This window comes from Lithobates pipiens, unplaced genomic scaffold, assembly GCF_037356315.1.
Source record: "Lithobates pipiens isolate NorthernLeopardFrog02 unplaced genomic scaffold, aLitPip1_a1.2 Scaffold_18, whole genome shotgun sequence".
Lineage (NCBI taxonomy): Eukaryota > Metazoa > Chordata > Amphibia > Anura > Ranidae > Lithobates > Lithobates pipiens.
In genome coordinates this window covers 39,275,074-39,299,158 of record NW_027507758.1, presented here as the reverse complement: position 1 = coordinate 39,299,158, position 24,085 = coordinate 39,275,074, and the positions used below count along the sequence as shown (strand labels likewise).

The window sequence follows — 24,085 nt, the reverse complement described above, 5'->3', positions numbered from 1 at the left end:
TCCTAGAGCACGTGAATGATGAAATGTGCACAGTCTTCTGACACATACATACATTATATATATATATATATATATATATATATATATATATATATATATATATATATAATACATTGCCATGGTCATCGCTGTCAGATTCGTCATTATTTTTTAAACATCCCACTGTAGATACATAGCTCACCAACTGTCCCTGATTTGGAGGGACTGTCCCTGATCTGGAACAATGTCCCTCTGTCCCTCATTCCTCCTCATTTGTCCCTCATTTTGCTCTTTATTTGTATATAAAATGCACTTTTTTATCTTTCAAAAAGTGTTTCCCAGTGATAAACCTTTCATTCCAATTCTAAATTGTTGCACATTTTTGTAAATTCTAAAAGCCAATATAAAGGAATGGTAGTGGTAAAAAAAAAAGAACTTGTAGATTTAAGAAACTTATTTTTTGGTTAATTCTCCTTTAAGGGGGTGTGGCAGGGGGGCGTGTTCTATGCCTACATATGTTTGCTAGTAGGTGTCCCTCATTCCCATCTCAAAATATTTAGAGGTATGCATATATACATCATTACTTTCACGTTATATACCATGATTCTGGCAGCAGCTAGCTTTCATAACCCTGGTATTTTTTTAAACAGTGGGCAATCCTCTTTCACATAAAAGTGGTCCCGGATCCTCCACGGGATCACTTTTATGGGCAGCAGGAGAGGTCCCCCTTCCCCTCCCTCCCGCCGGTTCCCGGTCCTTTCCCCCGATTGCTGGAGCCACCAGTAGTGGCAGAAACAATACGATCCCATGTACGATGGGCAGGAAATCGAGTGAGGTGAAAATGGCCCCCACTCTACTCTATGCCCTTGGAGGACCAGAGCGACATCTGACATCTTTTCAGCTTTATAGAGCCTTTTTTTTTTTTTTTAATTAGCAAATGTAAAATTACATTTTGTTTTTATTTTTTTTTGTTTTTTGCTTTTAGGCTTTTTTGCTTTTAGGCTGTGTTCCCTGTATCCACTTCGCAATAGCAGGAGATTTTGACTGGCTTTCTATGGAGCCAGTTCACATATCTCCGCTGTGGCCCTGTGTGTCTTTTGGTCCGTTTTAAATCTGAATGCAGCCAAAAATTCAGGCTGAAATCAGACCTGAAGCGATGAACAGGGACGCACCGGACCCCTGCTGTGAGGCGAATGCAAATAAAGTGTGATCCCAACTTTAAGTGTAAATGTGAGATCTTTTTGACTCCTGATCTCGCAATAAAGAGGTCCTGTCATACTTCTTTCTATTACAAGGGATGTTTACTAATAATAGGAATAAAAGTGTTTTTTTTTTTTAAAGGCACAGTGTAAAAATCAAAAAATAAAAAGTAAAATAAATAAGAAAAAAAATAAAATTTTAAGCGCCTTGTCCCTCCAAACTCTTGCGCAGAATCGAACACATACTTAAGTCGCGCCTATGAAAACGATGTTCAAACCACACATGTGAGGTATCACCGCAATTGTTGCAGTAAGAGCAATAATTCTTGCTCTAGACCTCCTCTGTAACTCTAAACTGGTAACCTGTAAAAAAAAATTAAACGTCGCCTATTGAGATTTTTAGGTAACGTAGTTTGTCGCCATTCCATGAGCATTGGCAATTTTGAAGCATGACATGTTGGATGTCTGATTACTCGTCTTAACATCATCTTTCGCATTATACAAAAAAATTGGGCTAACTTTACTGTTGAGTTTTTTTTATTCATGAAAGTGTATTTTTTTTTACAAAAAAGCCTGGTCCTTAACTGATTAACCTTTCTAAAATCCGGCTGAAGGTCACTGCTGAGATTCCACAATTATTATCACAAATGGGAACCCTCAATCCAACTTTACCAAAAACATTTTATTTTGTTTTAGATTGAGGAAAGAAGAATTCATTCCTTTAGTGTAATTTGACTTTCAGCTATTGCACTCTCTATACAGGCATTGTATTTTTATCAAAGGATAGAAGTGCATATACAATATTTTGTATGCAATATAAGAAAAAGTAAAACATGAAAAACATTTGCATTTTTTTCAGTCCTCACCATAATAAAGAAGTCAAAAATGATAAAAACTGTATCTATATATATTTTTTAAGGGAAGCAATTTTGCAGTGTTTGTTAACCACTTGCAACCTAAGCCAATTCTGCCATTTCAATCCTACATGTAAAAATCATCTTTTTTTTTTTTTTGCTAGAAAATTACTCGGGATCCCCAAACATTCTATATATATATATATATATATATATATATATATATATATATATATATATATATATATATATATATATATATATATATATATGTATATATATATATATATATATCTTTTCATGTGACAACACTGAAGAAATGACACTTTACTACAATGTAAAGTAGTGAGTGTACAGCTTGTATAAACAGTGTAAATTTTCTGTCCCCTCAAAATAACTCAACAGACAGCCATTAATATCTAAACCGCTGGTCAAAAAAGTGAGTACACCCCTAAGTGAAAATGTCCAATTTGGGCCCAACGTGTCAACATTTTGTGTGGCCACCATTATTTTCCAGCACTGCTTTAACCCTCTTGGGCATGGAGTTCACCAGAGCTTCATAGGTTGCCACTGGAGTCCTCTTCCTCTCCTCCATGATGACCTCACGGAGCTGGTGGATGTTAGAGACCTTGTGCTCCGTCACCTTCAAATTGAGGATGCCCCACATATGCACAATAGGGTTTAGGTCTGGAGACATGCTTAGCCAGTCCATCACCTTTACTCTCAGCTTCTTTATCAAGGCAGTGGTCGTCTTGGAGGTGTGTTTTGGTCATTATCATGTAGAAATACTGCCCTGCGGCCCAGTCTCTGAAAGAAGAGGATCATGCTCAGCTTCAGTATGCCACAGTACATGTTGGCATTCATGGTTCCCTCAATGAACTGTAGCACCCCAGTGTCGGCAGTACTCATGCAGCCCCAGAGCATGACACTCCCACCACCATGCTTGACTGTAGGCAAGAAACCCTTGTCTTTGTACGCCTCACCTGGTTGACACCATCTGAAGCAACTAAGTTTATCTTTGTCTCATCAGACCAGACCACAGGACATGGTTCCAGTGATCTATATCCTTCATCTGATTGTCTTCAGCAAACTGTTTGCAGGCTTTCTTGTGCTTTATCCTTAGAAGAGGCTTCCTTCTGGGACAGATGCAGACCAATTTGATGCAGAGTGCGGCGCATGGTCTGAGCACTGACAGGCTGACACCCCACCCCATTCAACCTCTGCAGCAATGCTGGCAGCACTCATACGTCTATTTCCCAAAGACAACCTCTGGATATGACACTGACCATGTGCACTCAACTTCTTTGGTCGACCATGGGGAGGCCTGTTCTGAGTGTAACCTGTCCTGTTAAACCGCTGTATGGTCTTGGCCACCGTGCTGCAGCTCAGTTTCAGGGTCTTGGCAATCTTCTTATAGCCTAGGCTATCTTTATGTAGAGCAAAAATAATTTTTTATTTTTTTCTTGCGTTCTTTGCCATGAGGTGCCATGTTGAACTTCCAGTGACCAGTATGAGAGTGAGAGCGTTAACACCAAATTTAACTCCCCCTTCACACCTGAGACCTTGTAACATTAATGAGTCACATGACACCGGGGAGGATAAATGGCTAATTGGGCCCAATTTGGATATTTTCACTTAGGGGTGTACTCACTTTTGTTGCCAGTGGTTTAGACATTAATGGCTGTGTTGAGTTATTTTCAGGGGACAGCAAATTTACACTGTTATACAAGATGTACACTCACTACTTTACATTGTATCAAAGTGAATTTTTTCAGTGTTTTCACATGAAAAGATATAATAAGATATTTACAAAAATGTGAGGGGTGTACTCACTTTTGTTAGATACTGTGTGTGTGTAAATATATATATACATACACACACACACACACACACACACACACACACACACAGTGGTGTACTAAGGTTTTGTGCTGCCCTAGGCTTGAGTAAACTCGTGCATTTTTTTTAAGTAGAGACCCTAGGGAATAAAATGGAGGTTGTTACAATTTTTAATGTCACACGGTATTTGCGCAGCTATTTTTCTTTTTTTCTTTTGAGCATTTTTTACTCTTTTTCTATGGTAAATATCCCTTCAAAAAATGTAAAAAAACAAATTTCTTCATCAGTTTAGGCCAATATGTATTCTTCTACATATATCTGGTAAAACGAAAATCACAATAAGTGTATATTGATTGGTTTGTACAAAAGTTATAGTGTCTACAAAATAGGGGATATATTTATGGCATTTTTATTATATATATATATATATATATATATATATATATATATATATACACATATATATATATATATATATATACACATATATATATATATATATATATATACACACACACACATATATATATATATATATATATATATATATTTTTTTTTTTTACTAGTAATGGCGGTGATGAGCAACTTTTAGCGGAACTACGACATTGCGGCAGACAGATCGGACACTTTTGACACTTTTTTGGGACAATTGACACTTATATAGCGATCAGTGCTATAAATAGCCAGTGATCACTGTATAAATGTCACTGTCAGGGAAGGGGTTAACACTAGGAATAGCAGATCTTTCTACTTCCCTGACAGAACGGGGATCTGTCTACATTGACAGATCCCTGTTCCGGCTCTCTGAAGAGCCAGCGGACAATGGGCCCACTGGCCACATGCATCGGCTCCGGCACCGTGCCACGTACGCCCCCCCCCTATAGCTCTTAAAGCAGTCGAGTACCAACCTGCCACAGTATAATGATGATGGCTGGTCGGCAAGAAGTTAAAAGTGAATTAAATAGCATTTTCAGTTTGTGGTGCTCAGATACAGTTTAGTTCCTCTTTAAGCAATTGAGAACTTAATACCCAGCATAGTCTGCCTCTGTACATTATAACAAGGTTTTACTGTGTATCCGGACTTCATTTCACATGTTCTTTTCTAGCTTTTATTTTCTAGTCTATATATTATGTAAGATAGTTTTGTCTCTATCAGAACTGGACAACCTGTATCTTTCCAACTGTTAAGTAATGTTCACCCTTGAGACTTGAGCTCAATGATGCATTTCCTGTACAGCTGGAGTGTTAGAGGTTATCCTTCCCAGCCCTCCAAACTGCATTTTACTCCACAGGAATCAATGTTTTCACTTCTTCGCACTCTTCACATTTTCTGCTGAAAAGATTGACTTAATAAACAGTTATACCTACAGTTGATCCAGCTTTGTTCCATTGAATGCATAGTCTTGTATGTATTCGAATCCATTCCTGAAAAGGTTCCTGTGTGATTATATTGTCAGAAAAAGTCACTAACTCAGAAAGTACAATACGCACAACACAGCACTAAAGTACAATACACACAATACACACAACACAGCACTAAAGTACAGTACAGTTTTCAAAACATTTGAAAATGTACTTCTGGATGCCTATACACAAATAGAATTCTAACGAAGATGTCGATAAAGCACAATGCATACTTCTTTAGATGGGTTGGCGGAAACAAAAAAATAGACTGTTTGGTGATCTTTTAATCTGATTAACCACTTTAAGTCTGCCCTATAACAGTTTTACTACTACAGGGCTACACCTGTGCGCTGAATCATGTGTGTATATGTATAATAGGATTTTTATAATAGCTTACCTGTAAAATTATTTTCTTTGAGTACATCACGGGACACAGCACCACGGTAATAATTGTATGGGTTATATGGTACCTTCAGGTGATGGACACTGGCACACCCTAAGACAGGAAGTCCACTCACTATATAACCCGTCCTACTACTGGGAGTACCTCAGTTTTGTAGCAAAGCAATATAAGTGTATTAAAAGAGGGGAGGGACCTCTGTGTCCTGTGATGTACTCCAAGAAAAGGATTTCACAGGTAAGCTGTTATAAAAATCCAATTTTCTTTATCGTTCATCACGGGACACAGAGCCATAGTAATAACTATGTGGGATGTTCCAGAGCAATGCCAACTGAGGGAAGGGAGACGCAACAAAAGTAGGGCACCATGAGACCAGAGGACTTATACTGTTGCCTGCAGTACACTGCGCCCAAAAGCGATATCCTCATGCCTTTTTATATCAACCTGATAGAATATGGTAAATGTATGGACTGAAGACCAAGTTGCGGCCTTGCAGATTTGAGCCATGGAGGCTTGGTGATGCACTGCCCTCGAAGCACTAACAGCCCTGGTGGAGTGCGCTTTGATTTGAGAGGGTGGAATCTTTCTCTTCAAACCTTACGTTTCCATTTAGAAATAGACACGTACGGTAGACGTGCCTTGGATTAACAAGAGATAGTAAAATATGTATATGGTATCCTCATCCTCATATATTTAATATAGGAAACAAAAATTGTTGTTTATAATTAATTAATACACTGTACTTATGGATTTTGAAATGTGGTTTGCATACTTTCATTATCAATGTTGACGCTATATGTTTAATTGTAGATAGTATCAAGATCTTCCTGAAGAAGCGACAAGCAGTCGCGAAACTAGTTGAACAAACGATCTATCTGGATACTATTCATAATACACGATTGTGTGATGTAACTATGCTGTGTGTCAACAAATGTTTTTAAATTTTATATATATTCTCTTTGTCTAAATAAAAATTGTTTTAATATTAATATACTTGTTATACTTCCTGGGTATCAAGACAGTCCTTTACTCCACTGGGGGATGTTTTGGCTGGCTCGTGGTTTGAGTGTTCCACGTATAGGCCTCCCTTCCCTCAATTTTTGTTTCCTCCATTTAGAAATAGTCGATTTCAATGCTACCTGTCCTTTTTTAGGACCTTGATGCACACAAGCAAAACGTTTTTCGAATCTGAGCAGTCGCCTTCAAGTAGACTTTGACTACTCTCACCACATCAAGAGAATGTAATGACTCGTCTTCCATAGAACCGGATTTTGGAAAAAAATGAAGGTAGAACAATATCCTGGTTTAGATAAAAACCTGACACTACCTTCGGTAGAAAGTTAGGATGAGGACGCAATACTACTCTATCTTTGGGAATAATTAAATATGGCTCTTTGCAAGAAAGAGCAGCCAACTCTGATACCCTTCTTGCAGAAGATATGGCTACCAGAAAAACCCTTGTCAACCCTTGTATTCACACCAGGAAACATATGCCTTCCAGACTCTATAATATATGATTCTAGAGGCCGACTTCCTTGCATCAATTAAGGTAGACACCACTGAACCTGACAGCCCATGCTTCTTTAGAATGTGGGTCTCAATAGCCAAACCGTTAAATTTAGTTTTTGTAAGGTAGGATGGAATACCGGACCTTGTGAGAATAGGTCTGGACATGGTGGTAGGGTCCATGAGTCCCCTACCGCCATCCTTATGATCTCTGCATACCAAGATCTTCTGGACCACAAGAATCACCGACTTTCCTTCCTGCTTGATCCTGCGAAGAAGTCATGGAAGCAGCAGAATAGGCAATACAAAAATCATTGAGAACTGATTTCACGGGACCACCAAGGCATCTGTTCCTCATGCTAGCGGATCCTTTGTTCTTGACACAAAGTTGTCGATCTTCTTGTTAAAATTGGACACAAACAGATTTACATCCGGGATGCCCCATCTTCGGCATATTGCCAGGAAAATATCGGGGTGAAGGGACCATTCTCCCGAGAACAACTGCTGGCAACACCCTCTCTCTGGGGCGCACGACTTCTTGTGACCCCTTGGTGATTGAAATAAGCAATGGCTGTGGCATTGTTGGATTGGATCATGACAGGACAATTCCGTAACCTGAACGTCCAGGCCTTCAGGGCCAAGCGCGCTGTCCGAATCTCTAGAAGGTTGATGGAGAAGGCCATTTCTGACTTGGACCATTTCCCTTGGATGGTTGCCTCCTCCAGTACTAGTCCCCAAACCAAAAGGCTGGCATCTGATAAAATGAGGAGAGGGGGCCTCTCAGAAATCTAGCTTGTACCCTAGAGCTATTGAGGAAGTCACTCATTTGACTGCCAGGAGGCTGATGCTCCTTGCACTGGAGAAGAAGCTTGTTTAAATGAAATATGTTTACTCTTTTTCCTAACTGGCAAAAGGGTACTTTTTCCACTAGAAATTTTTTGGATGCATTTATCCAAATCATCCCCAAACAGCCATTCACCGTGGACTGGGAAACTAGCCAGGAGCTTTTTGTAAGGTGCTTTGGCTGACCAATTTTTCAACCATAGTATTGTACTCATATGTACCAGCCCAAGCGTAAGGTCAATTGCTGGTATCTCCCATTTTTTTGTGATTTTTTTTCCTCCATAAGATAAAAATGGAAAAAGGAAATGCTTGTGATCCCACTCAGAATACATAAGCTGTTCCAGCAATGAATGGTCAGAAAAGACATGCACAGCTTGAGGAGGCTTTAGCGAACCCAAACAAGAAGTGGGCTTATCAACCGACTCAGTTAAGGGTAGCATAAAAGTGGAGCGGACTAACGCAGTAAGAGATTGCACCATCAATCTCTCAGATTGTGAAGTTGAAGTAGGTCCTTCTGCATTTGACCCCTCAGAAGAGGAGTCATCAGCCTCTTCATGGCCCCCTATGGGAAATTGTTCTTCTCTCTCCCCCAGTTCCTCTGTTTGAGGGTTCCGGGTAGTGGAAGGGGACCTGTCGCATTTTATCCCACTCTAAAAGGTGAGATTAAAGCCACTAACCTTTCCTCCAATCCTATCATGGCTGAGGAAAAAACCTCTTCAGTAATATAGACAGGGGCTACAGTGTTAGAAACAGTTGCAAAATTTGACGGCCCGATGGTTCACTCTGACCACCCACCACAAATCTCTCAGGGGAGGATGCCATTGTAGAGATGAGATTAAGCTTCTTAGAGCTTGAGGGAGACACTTTTGAGCCCTTTTTTGGGGTGTTTCTACCTCCCCTTCTGACCATAGCCCGATGCACAAATGCAGAGGTACTACCAGAACAAATTGCACCCACTGCTTGAGCAAATAGTCCAGCAACTGCTGCTGCTATCAATGCTCAGCCTGATGCTTCAGTAAATGTGCCAAGGGAATGCCTTTGTCATCACTTACATGCCTCCTTCTGCTCTTGTGTCCCTCCATCAGCTGCTGTCAGCAAAATGGAGCTTTTTAAATGTACACCTGCGCTGGGCGTTGCCGCATGCTAACACCGCCCAAGCCACGCCCCTTTGTCTTCCTGCCACGCCCCCTTCCTCTTTTCAAAAAGAACGGTTTCCCACACAAATGTGGGTTTCCAATCCGAAGGGATCGGCGTGTGTGTGGGGGAGGTGTGGCGAGGAGGAGAGGTGTGACAAACCAGCGTGCAGGGAACAGAGTGGCACCTGCTATCATTCCGACTTCCCCCTACCTATCCAGGCAGAGGGGGAGCGCTTCTGCCCTGGTGGGGGGTGTTTTTTTTTTAAAGAAATCCACCCTCAACATCTTACCAGAGGCCTGGGAGTGCTAGCCGGAGGAAAGTCTGCAGCTTCTGCTGACAAAGAGCAATCTAAGGAAAGCATGACAAGGTACGTGCTCTATACAGGCCCCAGTGGTGACTTTAGGCATTACAACATTTACTTTTTAAAGGAGACAATCCATAAGAAAATTTTTTATTTCTTAGGAATCTCCACTTACCATATGCTGCCGCAGGGATTCTGTGGTAAAACCGACAGACCCAACATTTACCCCTCACGATGGGCTCTGTTAAAAAACCTTCAGGGACCGGGGGGCCCTTTTTATCGTGGGATCCACATCTCTGGACCCGTAAGGCCCCCCGCCAGTAAAACTTTATGGCCGAAAGAACAAAAGCACTGGATCCCGGGGTCCAACTCTCTAAAAAGAGAAGCTTTACGGGCTAAACCTTGTTTCTTCCGCCATGAGACCCGGGTACCATTCAATTCTGCCTGAAAAGACACTTTGAATGGATCCGGTTGCATAGCTTACCCCAGAAAAGAATTATTCCAGTGATGCTCAGCACAGCACATCTTTACTCGTGAACAACACCTAAGACACTGGCGAAGAAACTGAGGTACTCCCAGTAGTGGGAAGGGTTATATAAGGAGTGGACTTCCTGTCTTAGGGTGTGCCAGTGTCCATCACCTAAAGGTGGCCTATAACCCACATAGAAATTACTATGGCCCTGTGTCCCGTGATGTACAATAAAGAAATATATTAGCTCCCAACTGTCCCTGATTTTGAGGGACTGTCCCTGATTTGGAGCAATGTCCCTCTGTCCCTCTTGCCCCTCATTTATCCCTATTTTGGTCTGTTCTATATAGTTGTATATAAAATGAACTTTTTTTTCTTTCTAAAAGAGTTTCCCAGTGCTAAACCTTTCATCCAAATTCTAAATGGCTGCATTTGTACATATTAAAAGCCAATATAAAGGAACAGTAGTGGTAAAAAAAAAAGGCCTTGTGGATTTAATTAACCTTTTTTTGGTTAATTCTCCTTTAAGGGGGTGTGGTGGGGCGTATCCTATGCCTACGTACTTAGTAGGTGTCCCTCATTCTCATCTCAAAATGTTGGGAGGTATATATATATATATATATCTATATATATTTACGTGATCCCACTCTGTCAGGTAGAGGGTGTGCCGCCGCCAGGCTAACTTCCATTGCAATCACACACAGCAGAAGTCGATGAGCAGGTACAGGGTACTCAGTAGCCACCAATCACCAGACAGAAACACAGTAAGGGGGTTGACCTATGTAAACTAGGCAGATTGCTATTCTGACAGGAGGGAAGGGATGGAGTTTGTTAACAAATTCCATCTCTTCCTCTAGTAAAAGCTCCCCACACAGTATAGTAAATCACTGGTTAGGCCTGATGTTAACTGAAGGTATAAAATATTGTTCGTAGATACGCTATATTACCAAAAGTATAAAAAAAAGTGGCACAGCATTGGAGTATCAGACAAAGAATCGCATTTGTGAGCTCAGGCGCTGATGTTGGATGAGAAGGCCTGGTTTGCAGTCTCTGCTCTAATTCATCCCAAAGGTTTTCTGTCAGGTTGAGGTCAGTCAGGTTCCTCCATCCCAAATTCACTCATCCACGTTTTTTATGGACCATCATTTGGTGGAGGGGGGGATTATGGTGTGGAGTTGTTTTTTAGGGTTTGGACTTGGCTCCTTAGTTCCAGTGAACAGAACTCCTAAGGCATCAGCATACCAAGACATTTTGGACTATTTCATGCTCCCAACTTTATGGGAACAGTTTGGGGATGGCCCCTTCCTGTTCTAATATGACTGCACACCAGTGCACAAAGCAAGGTCCATAAAGACATGGAAGAGAGAGTTTGGGGTGGAGGAACTTGACTGGTCTGCACAGAGTCCTGACCTCAACCTGATAGAACACCTTGGGATGAATTAGGGCTGTAATAGCTGAAAAATTTCAGCATTGATCCTGTGTATATGATGTAGCCAAAAAAAGGATAATACCAAGGAGTTATCGAGTTGTCGCTTAATTTCTACTTTGGACATTTGAGTGGGGCGTGGGGTCCCCCCGCCTGAGCATTGAGTCTCAGTGAGCATTTTCCAATTGTGCCATTGAGCTTGGGTGTTTTCTTCTTGTATTTGCTTCTGGAAGAATGGTCAAACATTCCCATAGACACACTCCTAAACCTTGTGGACAGCCTTCCCATAAGAGTTGAAGCTGTTATAGCTGCAAAGGGTGGGCCAACTCAATATTGAACCCTACGGACTTATGCCCGGTACACACAATAGGATTTTCGAAAATGTGTTATAGGATTTTCGAAAATGTGTTATAGGACCTTGTTGTCGGAAATTCCGACCGTATGTGGGCTCCATCACACATTTTCCATAGGAATTTCCGTCACACAAAATTTGAGATCTGGTTCTCAAATTCTCCGACAACAAAATCCGTTGTCAGAAATTCCAATCGTGTGTACTCAATTCCGACGCACAAAGTGCCACGCATGCTCGGAATCAAGCAGAAGAGCAGTACTGGCTATTGAACTTTATTTTTCTCAGCTCGTCTTACGTGTTGTACATCACCGCGTTCTTCACGTTCGGAATTGCCAACCACTTTGGGTGAACATGTGTATGCAAGACAAGTCCCTTCCACAGGCGGTGGTCTCAGCGGGGGCATCGATTGTTCAGGTGGATATCTAATAGTTTCTTGAAACTATCGCAACATACAGGGATATCCAATGTAATACTGACATATAATCACACACATAGGTTGAACTTGATGGACTTGTGTCTTTTTTCAACCTCACCTACTATGTAACTTTAAGTTTGAGCCAACATCCGTCGGTAAAAATGATTTGATTTTGTTGTTGGAAAATCCTATTGTCTGTACAGGGCATAAGACTGGGATGTCATTAAAGTTCATGTGAGTATAAAGGCAAGCGTCCCAATACTTTTGGTAATATAGTATATATGGTTATTCTATTTGCTTTTTGTCTGATACTCCAATACTGTGCCACTATTGTATCGATATTAAATCTTCGGGAACAGAGTGAGGCTAAACAATTTGTGCTGTTTTCGAAATTATTTACAGTACATTAACTTATACAGCACACAATTATGAGATAGAATGACATTTAGAAGACATGTATCACCATCAACACTATCTAGTATTATTAATGATCGTCATAGATCAAACATACACCTGAGAGCACTGAATGATGATGATGGGCCACGTACTTCTGTTTTCAAGCACAAAAGTACCGGACTATTGATTTTTAAATTATATCTTTCCTGCAGAATCTTACATATTACTTCTAAGTACCGTAATATTTAGTGCATTTTTAGTGAGTGCATATGTTGTTATTGTTTACTTCAGCTACTTTTTGATTTGACATTCAAATTTTTGCACGCTTGCTTTTCTCTTTTTTGTTATTGTGTTCAGTGTAATGTTCTTCAGTTGGCAGCAGAGAGGATGATAGAACTCCTCCGCCAGATAGTTGCAGCCTGCAGCTGCAGAAAGGCTCATGTCTGCCCCCCTATCCACCCCCCCCCCCCGCCCCCCCAAGGTGGCGCACAGCTATTTTTTTTTAAAGTATAAACTATACAGTGCCTTGAAAAAGTATTCATACCCCCTGAAATTTTCCACATTTTGTCATGTTACAACCAAAAATGAGAATGTATTTGATTGGGATTTTATGTGATAGACCAACACAACATGGCACATAATTGTGAAGTATAAGGAAAATGATTAATGGTTTTCAATTTTTTTTTCCAAAAAAATATGTAAAAAGTGTGGTGTGCATTTGTATTTAGCCCCCCCTGAGTCAATACTTTGTAGAACCACCTTTCTCTGCAATTACAGCTGCAAGTCTTTTTGGGGATGTCTCTACCAGCTTTACATATCTAAAGAGTGACATTTTTGCCCCAACTTCTTTGCTCAAGCTCTGTCAGATTGTATGGAGAGTGTCTGTGAACAGCAATTTTCAAGTCTTGCCACAGATTCTCAATTGGATTTAGATATGGACTTTGACTGGGCCATTCTAACACATGAATATGCTTTGATCTAAACCATTCCACTGTAGCTCTGGCTGTATGTTTAGGGTCGTTGTCCTGCTGGAAGGTGAACCTCCGCCCCAGTCTCAAGTCTTTTGCAGACTAACAAGTTTTTTTTCTAATGCCGCGTACACACGAGCGGATTGTATGGCATACTTAGTCCGTCATACAATCCGACGGACAGTCCGTCATACTTTCCACTGAACGGACTTGACCACACACGGATAGCCAAACAGTCCGACGAAAGCTTGCGCGATGACGTGTACAGCACGTACGACGGGACTAGAAATAGGAAGTCCAATACACAGCAAAGCACCTTTCCGCCGTGTAAATCCTTTCTGAGCATGCGCCATTCTTAGTCCGTCGAACTAGCCTACTCACGAGCGGATTGTCCGCTGAAACCAAAGTACGACGGACAGAATTTCCAAAAATCCGAAATACTTAGTATGCCAGACTGCACGCTGAAAAAGCCCGCTGAAGCCCACACACGAGCGGACTGTCCGCTGAAATGTGTTTCGGCGGACTAAGTAGGCCATACAGTCCGCCGGTGTGTACGCGGCATAAGATTGTCCTGTATTTGGCTCCATGCATCTCCCCACCAGCTTCCCCGTCTCTGCTGAAGAAAAGCATCCCCACAACATGATGCTGCCACCACCATGTTTCATGGTGGGGATGGTGTGTTCAGGGTGATGTGTAGTGTTAGTTTTCTACCACACAAAGCGTTTTGATTTTTGGCCAAAAAGTTTAATTTTGGTCTCATCTAACCAGAGCACCTTCCACATGTTTGCTGTGTCCCCCACACAGCTTCTCTCAAGCTGCAAATGGGACTTCTTATGTCTGTCTTTCAACAATGGCTTTCTTCTAGACACTCTTCCATAAAGGCCATATTTGTGGCGTGCGTGACTTATAGTTACCCTGTGGACAGGTTCTCCCACCTGAGCTGTGGATCTCTGCAGCTACTCCAGAGTTATCATGGTCCTATTCACCCCCTTGGCTTTTTACCTATTTTGTTACATTACAGCTTTTAGTTCAATGTTTTTTTGATCTGAATTATATGTGATGGATCAGAACACAATACAGGCGGTCCCCGTGTTACAAACATCTGACTTACAAATGACTCCTACTTACAAAGGGAGGGAGACAACAGGAAGTGAGAGGAAATCTACCCCTAGGAAGGGAAATTCACTCCTGTTAGCCCTTGTACACACGGTCGGACATTCCGACAGCAAAATCAGTTTTGTCGGAAACTTGTGTTGCATACACACGGTCGGACAAAGTTGTCAGAAAATCCGATCGTATGTAACGTGATGACGTTATTTCGTTATGACAGGACTACGTTCAGGCTAGTAGCCAATAGCTTTGGTCTAGGAATTTGATCTGAGCATGCGTGGCACTTTGTCCGATCGGAATTCTCTACACACAATCGGACAAAGTCCAATCGGATCACGTTGTCGGAAAGTTTTATAGCCCAGTGATGGAGCCCACACACAGTCGGATTATCCGACAGCACGGTCCGATCTGACATTTTCCGTCGGAATGTCCGCCCGTGTGTACAAGGGCTAAGAGTTATTATTGGGAAAGGTGTCTCTACTGATGCTTTATCACCAAGGCTTGTTTCCAGAACTCAACATTTTCAAAATCCAATTGTCATTGGGACAGAAAGTGAGGTGAAATCTTCTGAACAGGAGCATAGACAGCAAAACAAATTTTACAGGGGTGTTAACCTTTCCCTATGTTATCCAAAAAGCTTAAAAATAGTTTTTTTTGGCTGGAGCTACACTTAAAAAAATTTACCTGTTCCAACTTGCAAACAGATTCAACTTAAGAACAAACCTACAGACCCTATCTTGTTTGTAACCTGGGGACCACCTGTAGTCTAAGTTTGTGAAGTAAAATTTGAAAAATATATACATAAATCTATTTTTCAGAAATGAAAAACTGATAATTGGCATGTGCGTATGCATTCACCCCCTTTGTTATGAAGCTCATAAAAAGCTCCAGTTCAACCAATTACCTTCAGAAGTCACATAATTAGTGAAATGATGTCCACCTGTGTGCAAACTAAGTGTCACATGATCTGTCATTACATAGACACACCTTTTTGAAAGGCCCCAGAGGCTGCAACACCTAAGCAAGAGGCACCCCTAACCAAACACCATGAAGACCAAGGAACTCTCCAAACAAGTGGGACAATCTTGTTGAGAAGTGCAAGTCAGGGTTAGGTTATAAAAAAATATCCAAATCTTTGATGATCCCTAGGAGCACCATCAAATCTATCATAACCAAATGGAAAGAATATGGCACAACAGCAAACCTGCTAAGCGATGGCCACACACCAACACTCATGGACCAGGCAAGGAGGGCATTAATCAGAGAGGCAGCACAGAGACCTAAGGTAACCCTGGAGGAGCTGCAGAGTTCCACAGCAAAGACTGGAGTATCTGTACATAGGACGACAATAAGCTCCATAGAATTGGGCTTTATGGCAGAGTGGCCAGAAGAAAGCCATTACTTTCAGCAAAAAATAAAATGGCACGTTTTTGAGTTTGCGAAAAGGCATGTGGGAGACTCCCAAAATGTATGGAGGAAGGTGCTTGGGGTTGAGGGAAAGGTGGATGGTGCTAAATACAGGGATATTCTTGAGCAAAACCTGTACCAATGTGTGTGATTTGAGGCTAGGGTGGAGGTTCGCCTTCCAGCAGGACAATGACCCCAAACACACTGCTAAAGCAACACTTGAGTGGTTTAAGGGTAAACCTGTAAATGTGTTGGAATGGCCTAGTCAAAGCCCAGACCTCGATCCAATATAAAATCTGTGGTCAGACTAATGCCGTGTTCACACGATCGGAATTTTGGCCAGCAAAAGACCAATGAGAGCTTTTCATCGGAAAATGCGACCGTATGTATGCTCCATCGGAATTTAGCTGGCCGAATTCCCGCCAGCAAACATTTGAGAGCATGTTCTCAATTTTTCCAACGGAAAAACTTTCTATCGGAAATTTCGATCGTGTGTATGCAATTCCGACGTGCAAAAACTCACGCATGCTCAGATTCAACTAGGAGATGGAAGCTTTTGGTTACTAGGTATTGAACTTCCCTTTTCTAGTCCCGTCGTACGTGTTGTACGTCACCCTGTTCTTGACGGTCGGAATTTGGTGTGACCATGTGTATGCAAGACAGCTTGAGTGAAATCCCACCGGAAATCCGTTGGGAAAACCATCAGAGCTTTTTCTGACCAAAATTTCGATCGTGTGCATTAAAGATTGCTGTTCATAAGCGCAAACCATCCAACTTGAAGAAGCTGGAGCAGTTTTGCGAGGAGGAATGGGCAAAAATCCCAGTGGTAAGATGTGGCAAGCTCATAGAGACTTATCCAAAGCGTCTTAGAGCTGTGATAGCCGCAAAAGGTATTGACTTTAAGGGGGTGAATAGTTATGCACATTGACTTTTTCTGTTATTTTGTCCTATTTTTTGTTTGCTTCACAATAAAAATAAAAAAAATCTTCAAAGTTGTGGGCATGTTCTGTAAATTAAATGATGCAAATCCTCAAACAATCCATGTTAATTCCAGGTTGAGAGGCAACAAAACAGGAAAATGTCAAGGGGTGTTGAATACTTTTGCAAGGCACTGTATATATCTATATATATATATATATATATATATATATATATATATATATATATATATAAAATATATAATTTAAACAACAAGTGTCAGAAAGAGGCCTGGTCCTTATGACAACATAAGAAGCACTATTCCGTAAATATATGTAGCACCATGTTAGGTAGGTGCTAGAGAGAGTAGAGTTTTTGGGTTTCAGGGGGGCTGTTAGGTAAATGTAGATGCTCTCTGCCTATGAGGGAGCAGTGATCCATTGATAGGGTCTGCTTAGTATACTCAGATGCAGCTCATGTTGTTTGCCTGTTTCACACTGGTCCAAAAGGAAGGGGCATATTGGACAGTGGAGGAAACTTGACATATGGAAGCATAGGCGTAGTTACAGCTCTGGCCACTGGCAGAGGAAGGTGCCTCAAGGCATGTTGGGTGACTATATATATGCCTAGAGCACATGTGCTCAGGGTGTTCAGCTGGAGAGTGGGGTCCCAGAGGGAGGGGGCTACTGCCCCTCCTCTGTACAGGCTTCCATGCGGCCTCAGGTGGTCGACCAGAGGGTCGGAGCTGCAGAAGCTGCAACCCAGATATCCTGTAGAGTTGACTAGGAGGGAGACGCATCTAGGAGGATCTGTTCTGTGAGGGCCATCCTTTCAGGCTAGATCTGTTCTGTGAGGGCCAAGGGGATACTGGTGATAGTCCTGAAGAAGAAAAGTGTACTGAGTCTGTCAGCTATAGTGTGGTCCAGCAGGGAGTCTGCTATCTAATTCCATTTAATGGGTTCAAGTGAGAGTTGTCCTGTTCTGTGCATAGTTCAAATTGAAGTATCCCACTAATCCCTTCTCCTACCCAAGTTCTACCAATAAATAACCAAAAAAAAAATACCCTAGACCAGTGATGGAGAACCTTGACACCCTAGATGTTTTTGAACTACATTTCCCATGATGCTCATGCACTCAGCAGTGTAGTTGAGCATCATAGGAAATGTAGTTCCAAAACATCTAGGGGTGCCAAGGTTCGCCATAACTGCATTAGACTGATAAGGGGATAACGAGTGGAAGAGTTGCAGGTGATAGAGTGAAAATACCTAAGTGTCTGATCGCAGGATAATCAGAGGGAGGCCCAGGGAAGACTATACTCAACAACCCCTACGGGAGCAGTGCTACATATATATCTGGTTAGTTATTCTTGATGTTACATTTTATTTGTGCTTTTATTGGCCTTTTGCTTGATATATTGTATCCTAGTACCATTGAAGCATTTAAAATCTGCCTATATAGCACACAGCGTATAGACACAATGTAAACCAAAACTGGTAAATGCATATTGACAACTATATTGTGTGTGCGTGTGTGTGTGTGGTGTTTGCTTTGCATTTGTATACCTCCCAACATTTTGAGATGGGAATGAGGGACACCTACTAGCAAATGTATGTAGGCATAGGACACGCCTCCTGTCAGACCCCCTTAAAGAAGAATTAACCAAAAAAAGGTTAATTAAATCCACAAGTGTTTTTTTTTTTTTACCACTACTATTCCTTTATATTGGCTTTTAAAATTTACAAATGCAGCAATTTAGAAATCAGATGAAAGGTTTAGTGCTGGGAAACACTTTTTGAAACATAAAAAGTGCATTTTATATACAACTATATAGATCAGACCAAAATGAGGGACAAATGAGGGGAAAAGAGGGACATAGGAACAGTCCCTCGAAATCAGGGACAGTTGGGAGCTATGTATTCAGGTACATTTGTAGTGAGTCACTGGTAATAAATCTGTAATGTGATTGCTGCTGGCATAGTAGGGCACCAAAACTCTATATGCGCTGTTTGTATGCAATTAGCACAGGTAAAAGGCTGTATTGTGGACTGAACCTGTGTTCACAATACAGCTCTCTAAAGTGATCTATAGCAACTGAGCCCAAATACCAGCACAATGCAAACTCAGAGCAAGAGCAGCCCTGTGACCAGTGTATGCATACCCTAATTGAGATTTCTTTTTTTCTTTTACTTACAGTATCAAAGATTCATTGTTCATTTCCTGAAAAGCATTGGCTGGTATAACAGTTATATGCATGTTCTCATAAATCTCCCTGGAAAAAAGAAATGTATTCAAAATTGTAAATGTTGAGAAAGTCAGGTTGCCCAATAATGTACAAAAATAAAAACCACACCATTATAACCATTTTTTTTTCTAGCTAAAATCCAATTGGTTTCTGTGGACCAACTGTCTGCCTCTTATACAAGGGTCAATATACAAGGGACATTAGACTCCATTCACAAAGCTAGTACACCAGGATAAGGATTCTTATTCAAAAAATAGATTTGGAAAAGTCATATGTTCAAAACTAAAGATATTTATCCTTGTGTTAAACTTCATAAATTGAGCCTATTGTCTGCTTGTTGTGACTATAGAATGAACCTGCATTCTTTTTATGGACTTTTAATGATATGCAGCCCATTGAAAACTTGCTGCACCGATGACAGATATTTCTGGATGCACATGAATTGAAACCTCAAATGTAAAGCAGAACTTTACCCATAAAAACTTGATAAAAAAACAATGTTTTTTTTTAGCAAGGAACATACATTCCACATTAATAATTATGCTACTGAAATTAGTGTGTGCTTTAAATTCCCTCCAGCATTGCTCCTGCTGGAGGCCACCATTTTGCTGAAGCCTAGAGCGCCTGAGCAGCAGTAAAACTTTAGGCTGTCAGCAGATTGGCCTCTAGTGGCTCTGATTTTTGGCACAATGCCAAAAATGGAGGTCAACTGAGCATGTGCAGAGCAGGATAAGTCAGTGTATTACTGAAGCTATACCGTCAAGAGAGCCCAGCATGTTGTGATCTAGCAGGACTTCATTTCCTGACTAAACTTCCACTTCACAACCGCCCAGCTTCTGCTGTATTTAGTCATAGGAGAAGCTGATCAGTGGGTGCCAGCCAATTGATGTCCGCCAGCACCCATTGATTGTTGAGGAGAGAGGCTGGATGGAGCTCTGCATATGTAAACAATGCAGAGCTCCATCCTGACAGCGGGGATTAGGGATGAGCCCGATGTTCGCCGAATAGCGAATAATTTGGGGTGTTTGCGGCAAATTCTAAAGCTGGATCTATGTAACTTTGTAAAAATATCCATATCTGGAATCTATCTTTAACCACTTGACCTCCAGAAGATTTCCCCCCTTCATGATCAGGCCATTTTTGCGATATGGCACTGTTACTTTAACTGAAAATTGCACGGTCGTGCAACGCTGCACATAAATTATACTTATGTAATTTTTTTACCACAAATAGAGCTTTCTTTTGGTGGTATTTAATCACAATGTTTTTTTTTTTTTTTTTTTTTGCGCTATAAAAAAAAGACTGCCAATTTTGAAAAAAATATACATATAACTATACATATACTATGCCTGCGGGATAACTCTAGAACAGGTATCTCCAAACTTTAAGGTAGGTGATTCTATAGAGTGGCAGGACAGAATTTAGAACAGAGTGCAAGGAGGACACCGTGGGTGGTGCAACATCTTTCCAGTGGATATCTCCCTGCGTGCATAGAATGTGGCATAGCTTAAGAACAGCCTAGTGTATCTACCCTATACATTGGTGCCAAAAATGTTGAGTAACATATACCTGGGATCCGACTCGAGGGCCAAAGAGGTTATCCGATTGAGTTCATCAAGAATCTCTGACTAGTAGGCAGCAGGGAGTGGACAGGACCAGACAATCACGATCATATTAGTCACAAAAGAAGATAAACAAGCTTCCCAGTCTTTCTCAGTCAAGTCAGGGATGTCTATTTTCCACTTGTCAAAGGTATTTTCAAATTTTTTTAGTAGGGGTTATGGAAAGGCAGAAGAACAGGGAGGATAAGGGTTTGTCTATTACCTTGGCAATAAGCAATGCTTCTGTAGGGTCCGATTCTAGGGTGAGAGAGGGTGGGAACTGCTTCTGAAATGTGTGACGAAGTTGATAGATTCAGTTTGCATTGTGCGCTATACAAGTATTTCATTCATTCATTCATAGTAGCAGAACAACATCCACCCTGGTAATGTGTGTGCATTTCTGAGGTCGGAGAAGGAGCGCAATTTGCCACCGGAAACAACATGTTTAAGATTTAATATCCCCTATCTTGCCCAAACCTGTGGGCCAGGGACTTTATTTAGATGCAGAAGATTTGGGTTACCCCATAGGGGGAGATGTGGGGAGAACGTCTCGGGAGAGCTAAAACGGGCCCTTGCCCTGTGCCATACTGAAATGGTGGTACGCATCAGGTCGGTAATATCAGGGGGGGGGGGATTTTTGAACACCAAGTTGCTAAGGGTGGAGTATGACCCCATGATGGCTGCCTCTAGGGTAACAGCTGGGTTATCTTTAGGTTGGGAGAACCACCATCTGACCATTCCCAGGACTCCCGCCCAGAAGTAAGCCTGAAAGTTAGAAAAGGATAGGCCCCCTTGAGTAATAGGGAGCTGTAGAGTGGAGATGGCCAAATGTGGAGGCCTCCCATTCCACACAAAGGAGGATATAATACCCCATAGTTTGTTAAAAAAATAAATAAGCTGGGGGCACCAATGGGGAATTACGGAAGAGGTAGAGAAAGTTAGGTATGCCATCTTGACAAGGTTCACTATTCCCACTGGGGTAAGCAGGAGAGACCTCCAAGTCATATATTTCTGAGAGAAGGCCCTAAGCAATGGCAAGAGGTTCAGTTCAAAATAGGAGGACAAGGGGGCCCTTATCACCACCCCCAAGTGTTTAAATTTGGATGTCCAGGTCAATAGGGTACAAGTCTGGGCGTGTTGGCCTGAGGTGTGCAACGAGAAAAGCTGTGACTTTCCCCAATTGACCCTGATGCCCAAAAAAAGTCTGAACACAGCAATGAGTTGAAGGGCTGATAGGATATGTCTTTCAGGAACAGGAGGGTATCATCTGTGTATAGGGATATTTTGTCTAAAATCACCCCTACCTGTATACCTTCAACTGAGGGAGCAGACCTGATACAGACTGCCAGGGGCTCCATGGCCAGTGCAAACAGGCACAGGGAGAGCAGGCAACCCTGTCTAGTGCCCTGAGTTATGGGAAAAGGAGAGGACAATGAATTATTAGTGTGTATTCGAGCTGTCTGGTTATGGTAAAGCAATTGAACACACTTAATAAACCAAGGGCTGAATCCGAACTTATGTAGGACAGCTCAAAGGTAGAGCCACTCCACGGGGTCAAAAGCCTTTTCAGCATCTAGGGAGGCCACCACCTCTGGACTATCCACGCCCGCCCTAGAGACATGTGTAAGGAAGCATTGGATATTAATGTCAGTTCCCCTACCTGGCATGAATCCAGATTGATCCGCGTGTACCAGCACAGTTATCACAGTGTACAATCAGCCGGCCAGGACCTTAGCCAACAGTTTTGCATCCACACTAAAGAGTGATATTGGCCGGTATGAGGAACACTGCTCTGGAGGAGCCTTACCAGGCTTGAGAAGGACCACAATGACTGCCTCAGCCATGGATGAGGGAGACACCCCTCTTCCATTGCCTGTTGGAGCATGAGCCTGAATGTAGGAAGCAGCTCCTCCGCATATGTCTTAAAGAGTTCTGCTGGGAGGCCATCAGGACCCGGTGTATTACCATTTTACAGAGAGGCCACTGCCTGTTGGAGCTCTTTCAGGGTAATGGGGCCATCTAATGCATTGCTAGTGGCAGATGTCAAACATGGAAGCTCTATTTCCACCAGATATTCGGATAGTTCCTCATCCATACCCACCACCCAGGAGCTATACACCTCTTGGTAAAATTATGCAAAGCGTGCATTAATAGAGGCTGAATCGGTTAGCAGCGACCCATTAGAGTCGCAAATGCTGGATATAGACGCAGGCAGGGAACTCTCCCTAGCCAACCATGCTAGCATACTCCCATTTTTTTTCCCATGCTCAAATATACGTTGAGATTGATGTAGGAGCTTGGTTTTAGTAGCAGATGTTCGGAGCAGAAGAACACCTCTCAGTGCTGCATGTACACTCTGGGACAGGTAGTACTCCACCTCAAGTGCAGCCACTCTTTCTTCCGCCCTCAGAATATCCTCCCGCATATCCCTGCAGACCCTATGGGTGTGTGACTGCAGGCTGCCACTGTAGAATGCTTTAAACACATCCCAAAAGGTGGACAGAGATATGGAGTGATCCTGGTCCTGCCAGTAGTGCCTCAAGTCAGATCTATACAGCTCAGAGACCCTTGAATTAGACAACCAGAACCTGGATAAGCGCCACAGACTGTCCCTTGGTGCGGTGGACACATTTAGTTTCAAGTCAAGAGGAGCATGGTCTGAAATGCCCCGAGGTAGGATGGATATGTCCCGAATTCTAGGAAGCACAGACCCCCCCCAGCATATGCCAAGTCTATATGAGAGAAGGTTCTGTGCGAGGCGTAATGACAGGTGTAAACACGTTGATGGGGATAGCGCCATCTCCACACATCCGTCAGATTAGAGGCTTCCACCCAGGCGGACAGCTCTGAAGGTGTGCCCGTCCCGGTCGAAAGTCTGTCCATCCCTGGATTCGAGGACCATATTGAAATCTTCAAGAATCAAAACGTTATCCGTAGAAGGCAGCAATTTTGGTAAAAAATTGGTTAAGCAGTCTCATGGAGGCAGGGGGGTTAAATACAGCCCCACCACCACCAGTTCCAATCTATCCACCATAGCATGTAATATGACATAGCGGCCATCCGGGTCCAGCTCCAGTGCCATCAGCCTAAATGCGAGAGACTTGTGAATTAAAATGCTGACCTCTTGGAAATAATGTATATGAGGAGTGATAATGGTGTCCTGCCCAGGGTCTCTTAAGACTCAAAAGTTTACTGCCCACCAAGTGGGTCTCTTGTAGAATGCAAATACGGGAATGATATGAATTTAGAAATTGAAAAACCAGTGACCTCTTCACGGAGGAGTTCAGGCCCCTGGTGTTCCGAAATACCATACTACAGT

General features: G+C 42.1%; 1 protein-coding gene across 2 annotated transcripts in view; it reads right to left on the bottom strand.

Moving 5' to 3' along the window:
- LHCGR (luteinizing hormone/choriogonadotropin receptor) overlaps positions 1 to 24,085 on the bottom strand; it is a 225,149-nt gene that overhangs the window by 41,092 nt on the left and 159,972 nt on the right. For both annotated transcript variants that reach the window (XM_077485600.1, XM_077485599.1), the window contains exons 6-7: positions 19,115 to 19,192; positions 5,240 to 5,308 (exon numbers count right to left, since the gene is read on the bottom strand). In XM_077485600.1, coding sequence (XP_077341726.1) covers positions 5,240 to 5,308; positions 19,115 to 19,192 — 147 coding nt within the window. The remainder of the gene's footprint in view (positions 1 to 5,239; positions 5,309 to 19,114; positions 19,193 to 24,085) is intronic.